Source organism: Acomys russatus, chromosome 4 (genome assembly GCF_903995435.1).
Source record: "Acomys russatus chromosome 4, mAcoRus1.1, whole genome shotgun sequence".
Lineage (NCBI taxonomy): Eukaryota > Metazoa > Chordata > Mammalia > Rodentia > Muridae > Acomys > Acomys russatus.
In genome coordinates this window covers 79853409-79876616 of record NC_067140.1, presented here as the reverse complement: position 1 = coordinate 79876616, position 23208 = coordinate 79853409, and the positions used below count along the sequence as shown (strand labels likewise).

The 23208-nt window shown below is 45.2% G+C and overlaps 1 protein-coding gene across 1 annotated transcript in view; it reads right to left on the bottom strand.

Moving 5' to 3' along the window:
- Nucleotides 1-444: 444 nt before the first annotated feature.
- Nucleotides 445-23208, bottom strand: part of Sec23b (SEC23 homolog B, COPII coat complex component) — a 38427-nt gene continuing 15663 nt past the window's right edge. The window contains exons 11-20 of the mRNA XM_051144774.1: nt 22642-22722; nt 19443-19532; nt 18319-18425; nt 15704-15857; nt 10335-10412; nt 6740-6901; nt 4483-4569; nt 3999-4154; nt 3509-3574; nt 445-897 (exon numbers count right to left, since the gene is read on the bottom strand). Of these exons, the coding sequence (XP_051000731.1) occupies nt 808-897; nt 3509-3574; nt 3999-4154; nt 4483-4569; nt 6740-6901; nt 10335-10412; nt 15704-15857; nt 18319-18425; nt 19443-19532; nt 22642-22722 (1071 nt within the window). The 3' untranslated portion in view covers nt 445-807. The remainder of the gene's footprint in view (nt 898-3508; nt 3575-3998; nt 4155-4482; nt 4570-6739; nt 6902-10334; nt 10413-15703; nt 15858-18318; nt 18426-19442; nt 19533-22641; nt 22723-23208) is intronic.

Genomic DNA, 23208 nt, shown 5'->3' with positions numbered 1-23208 from the left:
CTGTGTGAGGGTGTCAGATCTTGGAGTTACAGACAGTTGTAAGCGGCCTGAGTCTTCCAGAAGAGTAATCAATGCTCTTAACTGCTGAGTTGTCTCCCCAGCTGCAGCTTCCCTTTGGGGCTGGCGAGGAGGCTCAGAAGGTAAAGGCATGTGCTGCCAAGACTGATGGCCTGAGTTTTATTCCTGGGACCCACAGCCCACAGGGTGGGAGGGGACAGGCACATCCAGGGTGCTGTCTCCTGACCTCCATGGGCGTGCACGCACTCTCTGTCTCTGTCTCTCTCTCACATACATATACAGAGAGATAAAATCTGTATTAGTGAGTTTGAGGCCAGCCTGGTCTACAGAGCAAGTCCAGGACAGCCAAGGCTAGACATTTAAACCCTGCCTCAAAAAACAAGCAAGCAAGCAAGGAAACAAAGAAATAAAAAGTCTGCAATAGTATTATTTTAGCCAATGCTGTCCTCATCCAGATTTATTTCCTTTATGATCATTAAGATTTTCACTTAAACAAGCAGCCAAAAATACATAAACTCTGATTTTATAAAGACTCTAAAACATTAAGGTACAAAAAGTAAGTAAACATCTACAATTAGCAGAACATTCATGACATATCATTTCATGTGTAGGAAAACAGGCAGAGAAGGAATACAAATAAATTATACCTGAAGACATACATATAAAAAAATTCCTTGGGTTATTTATTAGAATCTCCCAGAAAGGTGAAAGGAATGTTGCCAGGACAATAACAAGAATGTGAGCACAATCCAACAGGACTGTCTTCCACGTGCAGGCTGTGCTGTCAGCTTATGAGGCACTGGACACGGCCAGCTTCTTCAGGTGATCCATGAACACCTGCAGGCTGACGTCGTCTGTCAGGATGGGCGCTCCAGTTTCCTGAAATGCAAGCAGAAAGGCTTACTGACAAAGACCTCAATAGCCACTTAGGATTCCCAAGTTGCTTGGCCCCTTCTGCCTGGGAGCATTCACAGTCACCACCTTTGCTCCTCCGCCCTGTCCTCTGCCTAGCTGATGCCATTCAACAGAACCAGCTTTTCTCTGAAGCCTTTCCTGAGATCTGGTATTCCTCCTGAGTATATGGTCCTCTGTTTCACCCCTTCTCAGAGTCCTACAGAGCCATGAGAAGCCATCCAGAACTCCTCTCCAGCTGTGAGCCCTCCACAGCCTGTTCTCCATCCCCTCATGGGCACACCACTGCCAGCACCACACCACACCAATCTCTGAACTGCTCTGCTCTAACAGAAAGGTGTCACAGGCAACTGGATAACTGGCATCACCTGCACGTATTATTTGTAATAGCAGAATACTTTATGATTTAATTAATGCACTGAGAAAAAGGACTGGATAGAAATGGCAGTTTATAGCAAGATGCCAAATTTTTAAAGAAATAACATTTCTACATACCTAAAACATTTAGTCTGTGTTACTTAGAAGGTAACTAGAAATAGTGATATGGATAATTTATTTTTCTTTCCTAAAATTCAGTAATCCTGAGCAAAAAAGTATGATGACAGAGGTAGGATAATTCTAAATGTCTACAATCACAGAAACAGAAAAGCCACAGAATATCAGAACCACAGAAGGACATAACTTACGATAAAAGGACCAACCCACTAAGAAAACATAATAATTATAAATATGTACACACCAAACAGAGCCTCAAGGCACACGAGGAAGCAACTAATGGAAGGGAAAAGGGTACTATATAAACCAAGAGCAGGGCTGGAAACCCCACTCACAGCCTGGGAGAAGAGCACAGACGGCCGGTAAGGGTACATAAAAACTCAGTGATGCCACAACTGTGGCAGGACCGAGTGAGCACCGACAGGACATTCCACAAACGGCTACACAATACACGTTCTTTTCAAGTGACCATGGAATGTATACCAAGAAGCTCATGTCCTCGGATCATAAAACAAACTTCAACAAAGGTAAAAGAACTGAAGTCACACAAAGTATGTTTCCAACCGAAATGGAATCTACAGAGAAATCAGGAACAATAAACCAGGGAAACTGCATAGTGGGAAAGTGAGTGCCACACAGCAAGACATGGAGACACAGCCCCAGCAGTGCTGACAGGGAACAGCAGTAACTTACTTATTTTACGTACAGGTGTTTTACCTGCATGCATGTCTGTGTGCTATGCGCATGCAGGGCCTTTGGAGGCCAGAAGAGGCCACCAGATCCCACGGAAGTTAAGGACGGTTGTGACCCACCTCCTGGGTGCTGGGAATCAAACTGGGATTCTCCTCAAGAGCAGTCAGTGGTCCTCACCACTGAGCCATCTGTGCAGGCCCAACCACCAACCATTTAAGCTCTATCACCAGAGTAATAGAAATCTAAAGCAAACAGGAGGTCAGAAGAGAGGTCAGTCAGGTGGGAAATAAAGCAAGGACAGAGAGAAATGAGTGAAGTGAAACACTGGTACTGCTGAAGAAAGCGACCAGACGGCTAGCAGGACAGGGAAGAAGATGCAGTTTACTAATACAAGGAATGAAGCTGGAATGTCATGACAGAGTCTATAGACATCTAAAAAATGATGTGTGGGTGCCTGTGTATGCGTGTGTGTGTGTGTGTGTGTGTGTGTGTGTGTGCACGCGCGCGTGTGTGTGTGCACGCGCGCGTGTGTGTGCGCACGCTTGATAGCTTAACAAAAATACTTCCTTAAAATACACAACTGCCAAAGTACTCAATATGGAAAAGATCATTTGAATGCCCCTGTAAATATTATAGAAAGTGAATTATGAATATAAAAGCCATCTCTATGCTCTGATGGTTCTACTGGAAAATTCTGGCCAATTTCTCAGGAGTTAACCCCAAGCCAGGCATACTAGCACATGGCTTTAATCATAGAACACTCAGCAGACTTGTAAGTGGCCGATGTTAAGGACGGGGTGGGTGGTTAGGAAAGACAATATGAGAGGTCACCGTGGTGATGAAAATGCATCACCCACAATGTCCTGCCTATGATATTCAATTATTTTTTTCATAATATAAGCATTAGTCCAAAAATTAGCTTCAGGGGATCTCTGTATTATGCCCAGCGTTTGTTATTATTTCTTATAACTGCAGATAAATTTACAGTTATCTCAAAAAGCAAGTTTAATTTTAAAAACATTTTAAGGCTCAATAAAAGAGAAAGAAATGTTGAGAATAATTAAGCAAAGGAGTCAGGCTGAAAGTGAAGAGGAGATAGGTTAACAGGGGCAGGAGACGCTCTGTAGGCCAGAGAGACTTGAGGCCACGTTCCAGGTGTGTGAGGGAAGCTGCACAGAGGCGCATCCTACCCGCGGCGCAGAAGCTGTGTGTAGGAGACCCACACATGTAGGACCCCACTCCCAATAGAAATCTGTTACTTGCAGCCCACACCTCCAACAAAACTCCAAGTCATTCTGTCCCTAAAGCAAAACAGGTCCAATCCATAGGCTCAAACAAGCTTTCAATAAAAACAGCTTGGCCTTCTCCCCAAATACCCGGCAATTCTTACCTGTCCCCAAGCATAGAGGTTATTGTGTGTCTGAGACGGGTTAACTTTAGACAACAGGAACCGAGCCTTTAAAAAAACATTTTAAAGATTAAAAACGGTGTTAGTGCACAAAACAGGTAAAGGTTTTATAACATTTCTCTGTTTAAATTATTTTTTCTTTTTAGAAATCTGTTGTTTTTATCTTGTAGGCTTCTCGTCTACAAATGATCCAGACATATTGATCATCTTAGACTTTTCTATCAGTATATTCATTTAACAAGAAGTTACCACGACGCAGGGCAAGGCACATGCAAGAAGCAGAGGTAGGAGGGTCCTGGGTTTGAGCGCCTCAGGACAGCGTGGACGTCAAATAGCTAAACAAAATCATAGCAAGAAGACCACCTGAATGGAGAATTATGCCACCACATAAAGCTGTAATCAGCTACTTATTACTGGCCATGACACAGAGCATGAACAACACAATCCACTGGAGGCCGAATGGCTCACCCACCTGACTGCCGCCATGCTCTGTGTTGACGTAGCGCGGCATTGGGAAGCGGGCTTGCAGAATCTCCTGGGCGTCGTCCAGCGGTGCCTGCAGAAGGTGCTTGAAGTTCTCATACTCAGGCATGTCCTGGTACCCAGCTTTCCGCCACTGGGCTATGGTCTACACCAAAAACAAAAACAAAAACCACAACCAAAACCGCTGTTGAAGCCTTCATCAACACTTGTGACATTCTTCCACTAGCACCATCCAAAACAGGTGACAAGTCCTAACTGTCAACCTGACAAATTCTAGAACCACCTGAAGACAGGCCTCCAAGCACTGAGACTTATGCCCTAAGTTTGATCTCAGGATCCCCTGGTGGAGGGAGAAAGCAGACTGCTACAAGGTGTCCTCTGACCATAGGTTCACACACACAGACCACAATAAACTGAAGTAAATAATAGGAGAAAAGCAGGAGTCAAGAAAGAAACTGATAACATCATCTTACCTCCCCAAGATAAATGACGATTTGGAAGAAAGTATCCATCAGCAGAATCCTGTCAGCTAGGATGCTACTGCTGTCCAGAAGCACAGGCTACGGAAAAGGACAGATGGCATTGGTCTTCCCACTGGCCACAGCCGGCACTCCAACCCCACAAAACAGCCAGGAAGCTATTTACAGATGGCTCCAGCACGGGGCTCCCCTCTTCACACACTGGTGGGTCTAAATCTCAGCTTTGTAGAAGTAGCAGGCCATCTCCTTCACTATCCCCGGGTGATGGAGAGAGTGGCCGACCATATTCTGAGCCTTTTCTGTTTGTGCTAGAACTACTCTCAATCGCTGGCCATCTACCACTCTCATGCAGCTACAGCTAGAAAGAACAGGGATACCTGTTTGAAAGACAGAATTTAATGCAAATGTTTAAAGTTTACCTACATATATATATATTTTTATATATGAGTGCTCTATCTGCATGTACACCTGCATGCCAGAAGGGGACACTGGGTCACATTTCAGATGGTTATGACTACCATGTGGTTGCTGGGAACTGAACTCAAGACCTCTGGAAGAGCAGACAGTGCTCTTAACCATCCAGGCCCTATGATTTTTATTTCAATAAAAAAAGCAACTTACTCATTTCAGAAAATCTGTAGCTGAAAACAGTAAATATCGATATTTTGGCTTATTTCTTTATTGTTCTTTATTTTTATAGGCTTCTAGTGTACTGAACTAGGATTTATTTTATTATTATCTTTCAAAAAAATCTTTTTGGGTTTTGGGAACAGGGTTTTTCTGTGTAACCCTAGCTTTCCTGGACTCACTTTGTAGACCTGGCTGGCCTCAAACTCATAGAGATCCAACTGCCTTGGCCTCTTTTTTTTTTTTTTAAAGATTTATTTATTTATTATTATGTATACAGTGCTCTGCCTGCATGTACCCCTGCAGGCAGAGGAGGACATCAGATCACGTTATAGAAGGTTGTGAGCCACCATGTGGTTGCTGGGAATTGAACTCATGACCTCTGGAAGAGCAGACAGTGCTCTTAACTACTGAGCCATCTCTCCAGCCCCTGCCTCGGCCTCTTAAGTGCTGGAATTAAAGGCGTGTGCCACCATGCTTTATTCCTTAAGTTTTTAAGGTGTTTCTGCTCGCCTCGCCCACAGCACCGGCTGGAGCCTGCTAAGCTGTGTGCCAGCTACTCCCACCACAGCATCTTCTCGCTCTTCCTGTCTGTTACCACTCTCCACTCTTGCCTGTGTCTTGCTCACACCCTGCTCAGTTGGGTTTTAAGGCTGTTGTCTTTCTCCAGACTGTGTGTCACGGGCATTCTTTACTATACTAAAAAGTTTCTGCTTTTATTTTATTTTCTTACCATGTAACATTTTTTTTCCATGTAACATTTTTACATCTTACTGTTTTATATACGTTATATGACTAGTCCTTAGAATACTTATCTGTTTTCCTTCTACTGAGTACTTGGGCTGCCATATGATACTTTTTTTTTTCCAGTGCCAGAACCAAGGTTTCGTGCATTCAAAGCAAGCTCTCTAACAGCCCTGAATTCTCTTACAGTAGTCTACTTTATTTTTTGCATATTTTTTTATTCATAGTCATATTTCTCTCAGTTACTTGACAAGGGTTGGAATTACTGGGAAAAGTATGTAAACTCATAACAGTGTGGTTTTTAAGTTGTTTTGGCTTTTTTCCCCCATTTATTCTTGCTTTAAACACACCCACACAAACAGCTTTTGTATATCTTTGGCAGGGTGGGGGTGTTATTTTTGTTTTGTCGAGACAGGATTTCTCTGTGTAACCATGGCTGTCCTAGACTCACTTTGTAGATGAGGCTGGCCTTGAACTCACAGAGATCCACTTGCCTCTGCCTCCCAAGTGCTGGGAATACAGGCATGCACCACTTTACCCAGTTGGCTTTTCCTTTTTTTTTTCTTTCTTTTTCTTTTTTTAATACTCGGAAACAATATAAAGTTACTATAAACTCAAAGATTTTTTTTTTCCACAGTTCTGTTCTAAGGCTATATTTGATAAAGGAAAAAAGAAAAAACAAAAAACCAACCCCTCAGCTGGGCATGGTGGTGCCCGCCTTTAATCCCAGCACTCGGGAGGCAGAGGATGGTGGATCGCTGTGAGGTCGAGGCCAGCCTGGTCTACAAAGTGACTCCAGGACAGCGAAGGCCACACAGAGAAACTCTGTCTCGAAAACCCAACCCCTTATGACATTTCAGGAAAGTCCATTCCGCCGTACCTCTGGTGGCCCGTGGAAGGAGTAAGAATAGAGGATGGGCTGGATCATGATGAGAGACTGGGTCAGGTCCTGCCGGGCAAAATGGTGCCTGTAATAGGACGACTCGTCAGGACTGTTGTTGAAAACTTGAAGAAATGGAGATCTTCTCAGATGGAACATGAACTGTGTTCAAAAGACAAACAGGAACATCTGTGATGCTGGACTCTCGGAGCCTGTCCACTCTGGAGCGCTCAAACACGAGCTTGGACTCTGAGGAAGAAGTCTGTGGGTTCGCAGACACAGAGAAGCCACAGCAGAGCTGGAGAGGAGGGGAGCAGGGGTGTCTCCTACTGGGTACACAGTTCAAGGTGGGTTTGGCTTGTTTTGTGACATAATGGTCTTGTGTGTCTGGCCTCAAACCTGAGGTCCTCCTGCCTCAGCCCCAACTGCTGGAATTACAAGTATGTGTCACCACATTTGGCTCAGAGGTCCGGCGCACAGAATGTGAATGTACTGAACACCTCACAGCTACACATCTCAAGGGGTTAAGATGATCACCTGGAGGCTGGAAAGATGCTGCTCCTGCAAAAGATCTGAATTCAGCTCCCAGCGCCCCAGCCAGGTGGCTCACAACTACCCATAATTTCAGCTCCAGCGCATCCACCCATTGCCCTCCCTGAAGGCACTGCACTCTTGTGCACATAACCACACATCCGCCTCCACACACAAACTAAATCTTTTTTATAAATAAGTTTTTGCCAGTATTTGGTACACGTGGCCAAACAAGTGTGTATGTGCACCTGTATGTGCCTAGATGTGGAGAGCCCAAGTTCATGTCTTCCTCTTATCGCTCTCCGCTTTACTTATTGAGGCAGATTCTCTCATTTGAAACACAAACTTGCCTGGTTAGCCAGCTTGCCCTGGAGACCTATCTCTGACTCCCAAGCACCGAGATTATAAACAGCTACCACACCTACCTGGCTTTTCCCTGGATACTGGGGATCTCTTTGGGCCAAGATGATAAACTTTGTCTTTCTTTAGCCACAATTTTTTTTTAAAAAATGTCTTATCATTGTTGTTTTTAATGTCATTTTTATGGTTTGGGTTTTGTTGTTGGTATTTTGGGTCTTTTTGTTTATCTGTTTGTTTTCTTCTTTGAGATAAGGATCATGTTGCCTGGGCTAACCTTGAACTCCTAATCCTCCTGCCTCCACTGCCCAAGTGCTAGGTCACAGGTGTGTGCCATTATGCCCAGGGAAGACTGTGTTTTTAAAGACTTGATCTTTTTAAGTGTGTGTGTGTGTGTGTGTGTGTGTGTGTGTGTGTGTGTGTGTCTGTCTGTCTGTCTGTCTGTCTGTCTGTCTGTCTATCCCCTGGAACAAGATTTACAGTTTTTTTGTTTGGTTGGTTGAGTTTTTTTGGTTTTTCGAGATAGGGTTTCTCTGTGTAGCCTTGGCTGTCCTGGACTCACTTGTAGACCAGGCTGGCCTCAAACTCACAAAGATCAACCTGCCTCTGCCTCTTGAGTGCTGGGATTAAAGGCGTGTGTCACCATGCCTGGCTTGAGTTACAGACTTTCAGTTGCCATGTGGGTGCTGAGACTTGAATCTGCTTTCTCTAGAAGAGTAGTCAGTGCTCTTAACTGCTCAGCCACTTCTCCAACACCTTAAAGACTTATTTTATTCTTACTTAGGGGAGCAGAGGTATGTGCATGTGCGGGTAAGCGCCCAGGAAGGCCAGTGTCAGAGCTGAAGCTGGAGTTTTCCGGAATACCTCCTAAGGTAGTCCTGGGAACCGAACTCAGGTCCTCTGAAAACAGCCCACGCTCTCAACAAGTGAGCCATCTCTCTAGTCCTTCCAGATAATTTTTTTTCTTTGTTTTTCAAGACAGGGTTTTTCTCTGTGTAGCCCTGGCTGTTCTAGAACCTGCTCTGTAGACCAGGCTGGCTTCAAACTCACAGAGATCCACCTGCCTCTGTTACCCAAGCTATGAGATCAAAGAAGGTGTGTGCCACCACCATCCCCTGACCCAGATAAGCTTTTAAAGATTTAATTTTTATTTTATGTATGTGTGCCTGCGTGTTTGTATGTCACATGTAAGTGCACAGGAAGGCCACAATAAGATGTTGAGCCCTTAGAGCTGAAGCCACAGTGGTTGGTTGTGAGTCATAAATTAGGTGCTGAGATCCCAATATATGTCCTTGAAAGGGCAGCAACCACTCTTTGGTCTGAGCCATTTTTCCAGCCTCCAGCTAAAATTCTTTTGTTTGTCTTGGTTTATTTTTTAAAGAGCTCACACATGAAGGAGCACCTGGCTGCAAAGGCTTTCATGACTTTGTCTACAGAGCATTGTAAGGTAGCGGTCAGGAGCCAGAGAGCCTGGATCAGAGTCCTGCTTGACCAGTCAGCAGCGGAGGTGACTGTGGGGAAAGCTGTGTACTCCTTGAGGCCCTCAGCTTCCTTGCCTATAAACTAGAGGTGGGTTTATTGCCAAGTGCTGACTCTGCTAACAGGAATGCCTGCCACAGTTATTACTAAGAACCTGGTTTTAGTATTTGGAACCTCGGGATGCCTCTACTTCTCAAGGCTCACTTTCATATTCTAGACTTTCTAGAGGTAGGCAAGTCTGTCTACCCAGCCATGAGGGTCACCAGTGTCCTCCTTGTCCCCATTCTAACCCTCATTCCACCCAGGAAGCTGTGTCCTGAGCGCTCTCACTGTGTCTCTCTCTGTCTCTGCCTCTGTCTGTCTGTCTGTCTATCTGTCTGTCTGTCTGTCTCTTTCTCTCTCTGTCTCTGTCTGTCTGTTTGTCTGTCTGTCTGTCTCTCTTTCTCTGTCTGTCTGTCTGTCTGTCTCTCTCTCACACACACACATACACCCCTGCAGTTCCTGTCCCCACAGTCTCTTTCTCCCTTGGTACTCTGGCCATTTAGGGTGCATCTTCAGACCCTCCAGTTTCTCCCCCTCCCTGACCACAGTGGGACTCTCAACCCTCAAAGCCCCAAATGTACTTTTTCCCCAGACTCATTTTCTTTGGGAACAGATATTCTTTCTCTTGAATAAGTTCCTGGAAAATACGGAACCTCTCCGGCCCAGGGGCCCCAGAGAGTGAAGGCTCTAGTGGTATCCAGTGGTTCCAGGTGGTGGGCATAAGGCAGCAAGGCATCATAGCTGCCTGCTTTTCACACTGGATTTGAAGAGTCTCACAGCTTTAAAGAGATTTCAAGTCACTACTCCAGACAAGCTCTTCCTTCTGAAGATGAGCGAACAGACCACAGAGGCCTCAAACCTCATCTACAATCATCAGCAGCAAGGCCAGTGCTGGTACCCAAGCCTGACCGGCCAGCCCAGGGCTCCTTCACACTACTGCATATAATCAAGTGCTCGGATGCAGGTGCCTGAAAGCCCCAGGGCCCTAGATATTGGCTGCTGGCACACACAAAACGCTATCCAAGTGCCAGACAGTTGGCTGGCTTCAGCAGCGATTCAGAAGAGATGGGATAGCCTGTTACTCTATTCAGTCTCAAACCCTAAGTCTTCCTTGTCTCCCAAGAACAGAGAGCTCAGCTCTAACAATCCATTCTTCTAGATTCATCTTGAAGGACTAATTTCTTACCTGAGGATACAGAGAAAAGGAGTCTGACAATCTGAAAGACGTGGGGTCCTCTTTGTTATACTGCCCGAACTTCTGACACTGTTGAAAGAACATAGGAAAAGAAAGAGTCCAAGTTAGTGTCACCTAGAAAAGTCCCAGACTGGGGCTGGAGTGACGGCTCAGTGGTTAACAGCACTGGCTGCTCTTCTATAGGACCTGGATTCAATTGCCAGCACCCACATGGCAGCTCACACCATCTGTAACTCCATTTCCAGAGGATCCAACACCATCACATAGACATACATACAGGCAAAACACAGATGAACATAAATTAAATATATCTAAAGAAAAAAGAAAAATCTCAGACTAAAGAAGTACACAGTGTGCTACTCCTCAGGCACAAAGAGTAGACAAGTCACCAGGTCTTGTTAAAACACATAGTTAGCATGCTCAAGGCCCTCGATTTATCCCCAGAATTGGGTTCTTTGGAGAAGAGTAGGAAATTCTAAATTTGAAACCAACCCAACGACCACAGATCTGTTCAGTGAGCTCTCTTAGTCACTTCTCCATATGAAAGCCCTGCAAGACCAAGAAAACTAACAATGACAGGTCAATCTCACTGTTCAATTTTCTTCTTCCTTTCTTTCTTTCTCCTCTTCCTCTTCTTCTTCTTCTAGACAGGGTTTCCCTGTAGCCCTGGCTGTCCTAGACTTGCTTTGTAGACCAGGCTGGCCTTGAACTCACAGACATCCACTTGCCTCTGCCTCCCAAGTGCTGGGGCTAAAGGCGTGAGCCACCATGCTTGGGCTTTTTCTTCCTCCTTTCTGAACCAGAATGTATTGTTAGTCAGTCGGTCAGTTACTCACTTACTTAGTTATGCTTTTTGAGACAGGTCACACTAGCCTCCTGCCTTCCCAGTACTGACATCCCAGCCATGCACCAAGTCCAGCCTTGCCTTTATTTCTGATCCAACATTCCCTCCAGCCACTAGAGACCCAGGCTCTGGGGCAGTCAGAAAGCCCTATTCCTAACAATTAGCTTCTCCTGTCAACGCTGATGTCCTTTCACAGTCCTCATCTTCTTGAGCTTCTAGCAGTATTAGCACAAGGCTTCACAAACATCTTAAAACAATCTCTTTCAGCCAGCAGGATGGCTCAGCAGGGAAAGGCACTTGTCACCAAATCTGACAACCTGCATTCTGATCCCTGGGATCCATATGGTGAAAGATGAAAACCAACTCCCATGAGTCATCCTCTGACCTCTACTTGTATACTACGGACGTACAAGTACATGTACACACACACACACACACACACACACACACACACACACACACACAAAAAACCTACAACTTTCTCCCTTAGCTGCTAAAATAGCTTTACTCTTTGTCATCCTCCCTCCCGTGAGCTCTGTGTTCAAGCTCCCTTGTCTTCCTCTGGACTCTCACAGGTTAGTTCTTGTCCCCTGTCCCATCCTCACTACTCCATCTACAAGTGAGCACAAGAAACAGACCAACACCATCCAAATCCCCGCCTCAGTGTTGCCCAAGCCCACTCTGAAACTTCCGCCAACTACACGATCACTTTCCTTGGACTAAGTTTTCTAGCTCATAGTCAAGCTCTCAAGAAACATTATTACATTTTAAAAGTGGAGAAAGAGGTGGGCTGGCAAGAGGGCTCTGTGGCTAAAAGCCTTGCTGTCCTTATAGAAGACCAGATTTCAGTTCCTACCACCCACTTCTAGCTCTAGAGGACCCGATGCCTTTGTCCGGCACCGGAATGCATGTGTGCATTCACAAACAGACACATTTATTCTAAAGTTGCTGCCACCTCCTGTTCTCTACCTCACCGCCATCCTGCAGTTATCCACACCTGAAATGCAAGTTGTAGTGATTTGTCCCCAGTAAGTCTTGGGTATCTGAATAGTCTGCCCCAGGTAGGTGACTGTTGGGGGAAGATTAAGAGATGCAGCCTTGCTGGAGGAAGTATGTCAGCGGAGGGGCCGCTGAGCTTTTAAAGGAAAGACTCCCAGCATCCTCGGCTCTCCCTGCCTCTGTCTGGGATCTCACATGTGTGTGGCTGCTTTGCCACCTGCTCCTTCCACTCCACCCGCGTGGACTTTAACCCTGAAGCAGTGAGTCAAACTCACACTTCAGGAAACCCTGGTGTTTTACACAGCAAAGCAACTAAGACGGAAGTCAGTAATGACCTTTTGGGTTTTTCTGTTTAATTTTATTTTTATTTATATGTATTTATATAAGTGTGCTGGTGCCCAAGGAGGCCAGGAGATGTCATTGGAATTACAGGTAGTTGTGAGTTGACGTGGAGGTAGCATGGGAACTGAGAACTGAACTCAGGTTCCCTAGCACATCAGCACACACTCCTAACCCCGAGCCATCTCTCCCACCAGACTTTTGGATTTGTTATTTTGTATACTTGTTTCATAAGGTTTCAGTCACTCTTTCAGCTTCTTCCCTTCTTCCAAAACGGTCACTCCATTACTACTGCCACTGCCCTGTCCCACATGTTCCCGTCATGCCAGGACCATGTGACTCCCGTACACGGCGATGCTACATGTCAGCACACGCACCACGCCTACCTTATTCCCCTCTTAAGAACTACATGCAGGGGGTCAAGAGGTGGCACAGGGGTTAAGAGCACCGCTGCTTGTGCAGAGGAGCAGGGTTTGGTTCCCAGTACCCACAAGGTGGCTCACAGTCATTCCCAGCTCCAGGTTCACGAGATCTAACCCCTCCTCAGACCTCCACAGGCCCAAAGCACATGTGGTACACGCATATATATGCAGGGAAAACATTCATACATATAAATAAATCTGAAAGAAAAAATTTTAAGAAAAAAAATCACATTAGCCTCTTCTTAAACTTAAAGGAGAAATGATCAAGGTTCCTCGCTGCCTGTACTCCAACTCACGCTGGTCCCCTGTGCCGGCACCTCCTCCCACCACAAGCTGAGGCCACAGCCACTGCCCTCCACGAGCTGCCTCATGCTGGGCCCTCCTGACCAGACTTCGCCCTCTCTCCTATTACGCTGCCATTTATGAGAGGACCCAGTTCAGTACTGACCCTAACACAAAGCTGTGGCCATGTAAGAACAGTCTGTTCCAAACACTGACTCTCCCAGAGGAGTAACTTCATAAGACGCCAAAGACAAATGTGAAACTGAAACACTTATCACACCTCCTTCCCTGGCTTCTGATCACAAATACATGCCAAGAATCTGCAAGAGGGCAAGGTAACATGGTGTGCCAGTTAGCTGCTTATTGCCCGGGTGGCTCTAACTCGCCCTTTTGTCTATGACATGGATGGAGCCCTTAAGCTAGCTGGCCAGCTGCTGTGATCCTGAGCTTTGTGAACAGAGGGTGACAGATGGAGGCAAGGTCCCAGTGTGCTCATAGATTCTACAGGGCGGAGACCCTACAGCACACCCAGCCAACTGACATCCCAGCCCTTTGTGCTTCAGCTGAGAAAATTTCAGCTTTCCCCAGGACCCCAGATGGCAGACTTCATCTAATTCTAAAGCGTTTCGGGGCTGGAGAGATGTCTCAGAGGTTAAGGGCACTGATTGCTCTGCTCTTCCAAAGGTCCTGAGTTCAATTCCTAGCAACCACTTGGTGGCTCACAACCATCTATAATGTGATCTGATGCCCTCTTCTGGCCTACAGGTGTACATGCAGGCAGAGCATTGTGTACATAATAAATAAATCTTAAAAAAAAAAAAAAAGTTTCTATAAGTTCCATGGGAACAGTACCATGACAATTTCTCTGCTACCAAAGACTCACTGAGCTATATACAGACATGTTCTTCTGACTAGGTCTGACCAGCCCTGTGGGGGAGGGCCTCTTCCTTTGTCCTCTGTCTCAGCCGTAGAAGTAGAAGCCATCCATCCCTTCTCTCTCCCAGTTCTCTTCTCTTCTCCTCTTCCTTTTTTCTTTCTGTTTTCTTTTCTTTTCTTTCTTTCTTTTCTTTTCTTTTTTTTTTTTTTTAAACAAGGCTTCTCTATGTAGCTCTGGCTGTCCTGGAACTCTCTTTGTAGACCAGGCTAGCCTCTTCAGTGCGGAGACTAAAGGCATACACCACCACACCCAGCTCTCCTCATTTCTTGATAGTCAACCCTCTTTAGCCAACACCCAGCTTTTCCTGGGACCCAGGGCTTTACAGACACTAAGCAAGCTACCGACCACTCACCTATACCAACCCTAGTGATTTTTAATATAAAGCTTTCCTTTTTAAATTATTATTTGTGCTTACTTCGGTTATTAATTGTTTTGCTTTTAAGACAGGGTCTCAATGAAGTTTCAATATGCAGCCAGCTCATGCTGGCCTCGACCTCCCCAGGGCAGGGACGACAGCCTACACCACCACATCTGTCTTCCTCTGACTGTCTTTCTCTCCCAACCTGGAGAAACACATGAGGTTTTTTTCCTGAACTCGCTATTTTTTGAAAGCCAATTTCTAGGGCTGGAGAGATGGCTCAGAGGTTGAGAGCACGGGCTGCTCTTCCAAAGGTCCTGAGTTCAATTCCCAGCAACCACATCATAGCTCACAATCATTTATAATGAGATCTGGTGCCCTCTTCTGGCCTGCATGTGTAACACTATGTACATAATAAATAAATAAATAAATCTTAAAAAAAAAAAAAAAAGGAAAGCCAACTTCTAAAGGCTCTTTTTGATCTCCTAGAGAATATAGGGCACAGCAACCACAAACGACTCTTCTACTCAGCTTTTAACACACACAGATTTGTACCACTCCCCAAATGTTCCATATATGTTGTTTCTTACAAACTGTAATGTCAGCCCTAGAGGGAAAATGCACATTTAATACTTCTTTCACATCCAGTGTTTGGCCTAAAGTGAGCAACCATCACATTCTTGCGGCTGACTATATAAAATAATAGGCTTCAGGGCTGGACAGAAGTCTCTGTGGTTGAGAGCACTTGCCCAAGACGGGCTCACTTCCCAGCAGTGACACAGCAGCTCACAACCCCCACAACCTCAATCCCAAGGGGTCCAATACCTTCTTCTCACCTCCACAGGGTCCCTCACACACCTGGTGCACACATGTACATATATAAACAAACAAACAAACAAATACCTTTAAAACTTAAAAAAATAATAGGCTTAAGTGGAAATTTTCTTTTCTCAAAGGTAGAAGAGACAAATAGACTGTGGCACATGCCTTTAACCCCAGCACTCAGGAGGCAGAGGCAGTTGGATCTCTGTAAGTTTGAGGACAGCCTGGTCTACAAAGCAAGTCCAGGACAGCCAAGGCTATACAGAGAAACTCTTGTCTCAGAAAAAAACCCAAAAAACCAAAAAAACAAAAACAAAAAACTATAGAGTAAACTCAATGCCATTTTCCCCATCTTACCAGTCTGATGAGTTGTCGATCCAGCCACCGGAGCACGTCAGGCCCCTCCTCTGACTCTGCCCGGAACACTCCAAGCCGTGCCATCAAGACTGCTGCAGCTTCCTGGTCAAATGCTGCTTCTATGTGCCTCAGCTGACTCTGTGCATCTGCCCAACTGACAATTGCAGAGTGACTACCACACATCTGACCAGGAACTACCGGAAAGGCTAGATCTCTGCTAAGGTAAGCCCAGATGCATTCCTCTGTCCAAGACATGGTAGCACCACATTTCCATTAAGCAAGTTTAACAGTCATTTTTGTCACCCTCAGGTGCTGTCTGAAGGCTAAAAGCACAAAAGAAAAGCTTTCCCATAATCCACCAGACACAACGGTAGACACCCAAAAAGTAAGTCTCAATCCAAAGTGCCTTCCTCTAGGCTAGTCCTTATAAAAAATCTTAGTGTTAGGTCAGGAGGTAGAGCATACCTTTAAATCCAACACTCAGGAAGCAGAGGCCAGTGGATCTGAGTTCAAGGTCAGCCTAGCATACAGAGTGAGCTCTAAGACAGCCAGGCCTACATAGAGAAACCTTGTCTCAAAAAACAAAAGTAAAAAAAATCTAAGCGTTTACAACTTTACAAAATGACTTCCCAGTATCACCTCCTTGGAAAAATGAATTTAGAATATGTATAAGAGTTTTTCAGATGACCAAAGATAAAAAGAGCTAAATGACCACCAGGAACAGAAAAAGCACATCCAAAATACATAAATATTCTCTGCAAATCAATGAGAAGTGGTAGGTCTTACACATCTGGGCAGAGAGGCCCATGCATGTAAACCTAGCCCTTGAGAGGTGAAGGCAGGGGCAGGGCGTGGAGGCGCACATCTGTAATCCCCAGCACTTGGGAGGCAGAGGCAGGAGGAACTCTGGGAGTTTGAGACCAGTATGGTCTACAACACTAGTGCAGAACAGCCAAGACTACATGAAAAACCAAAAATAAAAAGAGAGAGCAAGGGCAGGGCAGGGGGTGGGGACAGAGACAGAGAGAGTCAGAGATAGAGAGAGAGAGAGGTTGAGGCAGAAAGATAAGGAGCTCCAGGTCATGCTCAATTACATAGTAAGTTTACAGCCTAACAGGAAAGAATGGGAGGAGGAGAAGAGAGGATGAGGGAGGGAGGGAGGGAGGGAGGGGGAAGAAAAGGCTTTATAAAAAGTGGGCACAGTCTCTGAGATGGTCAGCTCTGTCAATCTGACCCAACCCAGAAGCAGCTAGGAAGAAAGTCTCCATCAGGGATTGTCTACATCAGGCTGGTCTGTGGGCACACCCATAAGGCATTCCCCACCCCCCTCAAACCCGTCCTCTCTTTTTTTTATTTGTAAGATTTATTTTTCATGTTCATATGTGTGTACAGGGGTGTACAGGGGGTTGGGTCTGACACGAGAGCTGCAGGCAGCTGTGAACCATGCAGCATGGGTGCCAGCTCAGTGGTACAGTCAGGGTATGAGAGACAGACCCTGCGCCCAGTCCCCAGTAATGTGGAGAACAGCATCACCAAAAAGAAGAGATGAAAATATTTGTATGTGCAAAAACCTAAAAATAAAATACAAAATGTCACACTGCTAGAGTAGCACTTAAAGTCCCTTTAACAAAGGCGGCAACCCATGAAACTATGCAACAGCATGTGAGCATTAAAATAAGTGAGAGGAGACATGCAGCCTAGAGATAAACACAGATGACATAAGAAATAGGCTGCCAAACATATATGGCGCATAGCAGTGCAGAAGAGGGGGATACAGTTAAATTTACATAGATTTAACTCTGGGAAGGGTAAGTAAAGACATTCATAAGTAAACAGTTATTTCTCACTATCTCCTAGGACTAACTGCAGGACCTACACCCTCAGATATCAAAATCCATCAATGCTCAACTCACTGATATAAAATAAATGGCAATAGTACAGTTGGGCATGGCAGTGTACGTCTTTAATCCCAGCAGTTGGGAAGCAGAGACAGGCAGTTCTCTGCGATTTCAAGGCCAAACTGATCTACAGAGTGAGTCCAGGCTAGCCAGGGCTACAAAGTAAGAACTATCTCAAAAATTAATAAATAAATATAAATAAAATGGCATGGTCTCTGTAAACATTTAAGTACAATCTCCTACGTATGCTCACTCATCTCTACATTGGCACTGACAATGTCAATGCTATACAAGGAGTTGTTATTCTGTATTGCTTATGGAATAATAGTTCTTTTAAAGTCCTTACATGTCCAATACAGATTTAATGTTGAAAATACTTTCCATTCTGGTTTGGCTAAATTTATCATTATGAAACAGATGAATACAGAGGGCCAACTGCACTGATGTTGTTTACATCTTTAACAAAAAGCATGATTTACTTATCTAGCAAGTAAGATAATGAAAAGTAATTTTTAATAAACTACACTCCTACTGAACGCTGATTCTGCTAGCTAAGTGTCTAAAGGTTCAATTGGGTTACCCAAAGATGGCTGACCCATGAGTCAGTGAGGAACTGGGAGAGCCAGCTAAGAGATTCAGAAGGACAAACTCAAGAAGCTAAAACTCTCACAGGAAAACCATTAGTCTTGGCTCAAGAGAAGGAAACAAGATGCTCACTTGCGGGCGATGGTGGTCACTCGGATGCGCTTCTGAGTGCTGGAGTGCTGATACTGTGTGACAAACTGGATGGCACCTCTGCCTCCCTGGGGAATCGGGGCATTGTGCTACAGGGTGAGAGGCCACACATCTGGTTACTGTCACAGGCATGACGTAAACACAGCCCTTCTAAAACACTGAAGTAAGGTTCTTGGTACATTTTTTTTCTTTCTTTCTTTTTTTTCTTTTTTTTTTTTTTTTTTTTTGTTTTTTTTGAGACAAGGTTTTCTTGGTAGATTTTCAATGGCATATTTAGGACCTGCGTGATTTGTGGTATCACTGCATATAACTCTTATCTAAAAGGCACAGGTGGGGGGAGAAGGAGTAACATTAGCATATTCAAGTGAACGGGGGCTGGGTATGTAGTCAGTGGTAGATCATGTGACTACATGAGGCCCTGGGTTCAGTCTCTAGGAGCAGAAGGAATAAAAGTGAACCCTGGTTGACAATATGGTGCTGAGGTGTTTAGCGATGAAAACCACAGATGACTTTAAGTTGCTCTGAAATACATCACAAACAAGCCAGGTGTGAGGATGCACACCTGTAACCCCAGCATAACAAGCCAGGTGTGAGGACGCACACCTGTAACCCCAGCATTCTGAATATGGAAGTGAAAGGATCAGGAGTTCAAAGCCACTCTGGTCGACAAGACACCTGTCTCATCTTCCCTCTACCCACAAAAACATCAAAAATAAAATGGAGCAACAGAGATTTAATAATGCAACTATAGTAAAAGGTTGATTTGAGAATCCATCAAGTGGTTTTGCAGGTATTGAGTGTATAAGTCTTTCAATTATTCTGTATGTACTTTTTTAAACAAAATATTGGGGAAAAACTGTCACCCTCAAAAATTCACAAGTTACGATGTCTATAAAAAGCTAGTACTCATCTCAGGGCCTTGTCAACTCAGCAGTAAAGGGAGGAAGTGATTTACTGTTGAATTCTAACCAAATGCTGGAGGGGATTTAAAAAGAACACACCAGACTAGCACAATCCCTGATATGACACAAAGTAGGACCAGGATGGGACATAGTACCGTCTAACTAATCAGAAGACATTATAACATCAAAAATATTGCTACCCACTTGATTGACAACTTCAAAGTAGATGCCAAGAGTAGACGTGGGATCCAGGCCACAGATCTTCCACTGACTTGTGCCACCAACACCAAGTTCCTAGAGATGAGAAGAGGAATTTCAAAATGAGGAGTATAAAAATGAACCCCAAGGGAAGCCACAAATGAAAAGCACAGATGAGCTGGGTAGGTCACTTGGAACATTTACTTCAAGCTAAAACTTTAAATTCTAGTGAAAACATCTAGGAAATGTATAGAGACTAGAAAGAGTCTTGATGTCTACATTTACAGTACTTTTAAATCAAACTTTTTATACTGGCACTCTAAATCATTTTAATATACATACGACATACATATAGTACATAATGCTGAGGTCAACAAGGAATCTTATCAAGGTTGGGGAGGAATAGAGAGACAGAATTATCTGTTGGTTTGAGTTGCATTTGCTTTTTCCATCACTATTACAGTAAGAAATAGAGAGCTGAAGATGACCCAGGAAACACACGGAACAGACAGAAGCATGAACCAGACTCTAGTGTCATCTTTAAACCTAACTTCCACTTCACTCAAGCACAGGGGGAAGAAACAGCTTAGACACCACTGTGTGGAAACAGACACCCGAGACTGCACATCACTCTAGAGAGACACTGAACACGGCCAACGACAGTGTCTGGAAACATAAAAGCACAGAAACAGAAAAAACAGACTGAAAGAGGGCTGGTCTAGGGTTTGAAAAAACTAAGGACGTGGAACTGAAAGCAATGCTGGTGGCATTAGCAACAGCCACAGAGGGCACTTGGAAGGAAACTGGGAGAGAATGCAGACTAAATGTCATAGTCGATGCTACTGCAAGACCACTGCTCACTGTGTCAGATATCACATGAGGAACTGGTATAGCATCCTTATGTAGGACATGCACATTGTATTACTTAACAACCAAGTGTCATGACATCTGAGAATTATTTCCAAAGGTTTTGTAAATAATGTTGGTAAAGCAAACATGTCAGGAGAGCAGGGAGGGCCAAATGGCACCAAAAGCTGTGGCACAGCACTGCCACCTGATGGTGCTGATGGGTAGGTGCACAGGAACGTGTGGTACTCTCCCTCAGCCTGCTGAATGCTTGAAGCTGTGCTTTCCTTCTCTTGGATCCTCAACCTTCAACCAACACGTTCAATGCTGGGTTCAGCTGGAAGGCTAATCAGCCTGAAGCTTCATGGGGAGACTTTCAAGCTCACGGAAAGCACTCTGGCACAGGGCGGCCTTCCCAAGCCCTCCGAGGAAAGCAGGGCTGGTGCAAGGCACCTAGCACACTAAAACACACTTTTCAGATGGGCTTTGAGGAAGAAACTGCCTCAGCCAAGGGCTACAGAGATGTTTATACAAACAGTCACCCCCTGCCAAGCTCAACAAAACTTCCATCTATACAGTCTCTGTTAATGTCAGCAGTGGCATATACAGATAACAGGCAGCGTGTACAAGGCTCCAGTGTCGTTGTCCTAAGTGCCTCACTTGGCCAACTCCATTTATCCCTAACAGCCTCACATAGGTACTGTTATTTTTCCCATTTTCTAAAAACACTGAATTATAGTGTTAAGAATTTTACCCAGGGGGCTGGAGAGATGGCTCAGAGGTTAAGAGCACTGACTGTTCTTCCAAAGGTCCTGAGTTCAATTCCCAGAAACCACCACATGGTGGCTCCCAACCATCTACAATGTGATCTGATGCCCTCTTCTGGCATGTGGGCAGAATACTATATACATAACAAATAAATCTTTTTAAAAAAAAAAGATATCCAGGCCACTCAGCTACCAAGTAGCAGCTATACACTCTAAATCTCTACAGCAGCTCTGGAGTCCATCCTCCCACGGTGGGTGACAGCAAGGGAAGACATGGCTGTGTAACAACGTCCCAGGAACACCGCAGAGCTGTAGTGATGCAATTTTATGAAACAAACAAACAAACAAACAAACGTCTAGCACTCAAAAAGAATGCTTTTGCTGGACCTCACAGCCAAATACACCCCCTGACCCCAGGCCATTCTACTGTGCAATCAGTCTGTTCAAGTGTAACCTTAAAAGAACAACGTAACTAACACCCTTCCTTGCCTCGGATAGCCCAGGAGTCAGTCAGCTTTTACAACCTAAGCTAATGCACAGCTTCAACCTTAAGTTATGTACTCTTCCATGACCCAAGCAGAGTAATATGCGTATATGTTGTGGTAATCGTTCGCTGAAATCAAATCTAAGTTGGAAACAGCCTTATACAACAAATGTCACCATCCATCTTGGAAACAATACTCAGGCACAGCTTGTTTGCAGTACTGAGTGCCTCTGGGTCGCTTGGGGGTCAGTAAAATGACCTTTCTGTAAAGAAGCCCTCATTCCTTCCCCCACAGGATCCTTTCTGTGTTCAATAAATATAGAAGAGAGAGACAAAGGGACAATGAGACACCAGACAGCAGTCAGACAGGCAAAGACACAGACACCCAGAGAGATAGGTCAGTAACTGTGGACAGACCAAAGACAAGGCAGGAGAAGTGAAGGATTCAAACCTGGGCTTGCTTGGGGTCAAATTAATCAAAGCAGAAGTCTGTGATTTCATTTCAACACTGCTGTATTTTCACACCTCTGGGGTTATACTTACTGCGTGTAACCAATGCAGGAAGTCCTCATAAACCAGAGGGTGTACTTTTTGGCAGCTAAAGCATGCTCACAGCATGTGGGCCATCAGCAAAGCCACTTACCGCAAAAGATGACTGCACTTTGCTCTCATACCCTGACAATGTATATGCACCTGTATCACCCGCTGCCCGACCAACTCAGTGGTCCCTGTACTGAGCTCATTCAGCTGAGCAAGACAGGGTACCAGTCCAAGTTATACAACATGCAGGCTGTCCTGGAAGAACTCTGAATGCCTTCACTTGCTGCGGAGAGCGGCTTTCTGTTCTCGGTGGCATAGCATCCACATGAGATGTAGTGGAGGAGCCTGAGACATAGCCTCTTTGGGTCATCTATGTCAACCTCCCTGACTCCCAGTTTCCTTCTCTGGTCAGGGACAGAAGGACAGATGACACTACCTCTTGGAGCTGTCATCAAGGAGGGTTAGAGCTCCTCTCAGACAGGTGCACCTCCCAGCTAAGTCAGCTCATCGGGGTTTGACTTAGCTATGTGGCTACTCCGGGGCAGCTGAGCATGATGAACTTCCTTACATTTTCTGACACACAGGGTCCTTTCACGTTCAGAGATACACATGGACCAATGGCTCCTGCAATCTTCAGTTCCCGAGAGGTCTAAAACAAAGCACACGGTAAGTCGGGAGGCAGCCTGTTGCCACCACGATCACAATAAAAGCTTAGAGAAAAACTCCCACAGAGGAGCTGGGCGTGGTGGCGCACACATGTAATCCCAGCACTCGAGAGGCAGAGGCAGGCCAATCTCTGGGAGTTCGAGGCCAGCCTGGTCTACTAGGTCAGTCCAGGACAGCCAAGGCCACACAGGGAAACCCTATCTTGCGGGGGGGGGGGGGATCCCACAGAGAGCATCATAATGGGTCACACTATATTAATGCCCACGCAGGATGTTCCAAGAACACTAGGAGCTGATTAAAGCTCCAACAAAATCCACCTTAGGAAATACACCAAAGGGCTGGAGAGATGGCTTAGAGGTTAGGAGCACTGGCTGCTCTTCCAGAGGTCCTGAGTTCAAGTCCCAGCACCCACATGGTGGTTCACAACCATCTATAATGAGATCTGGTGCCCTCTTCTGGTGTGCAGGCA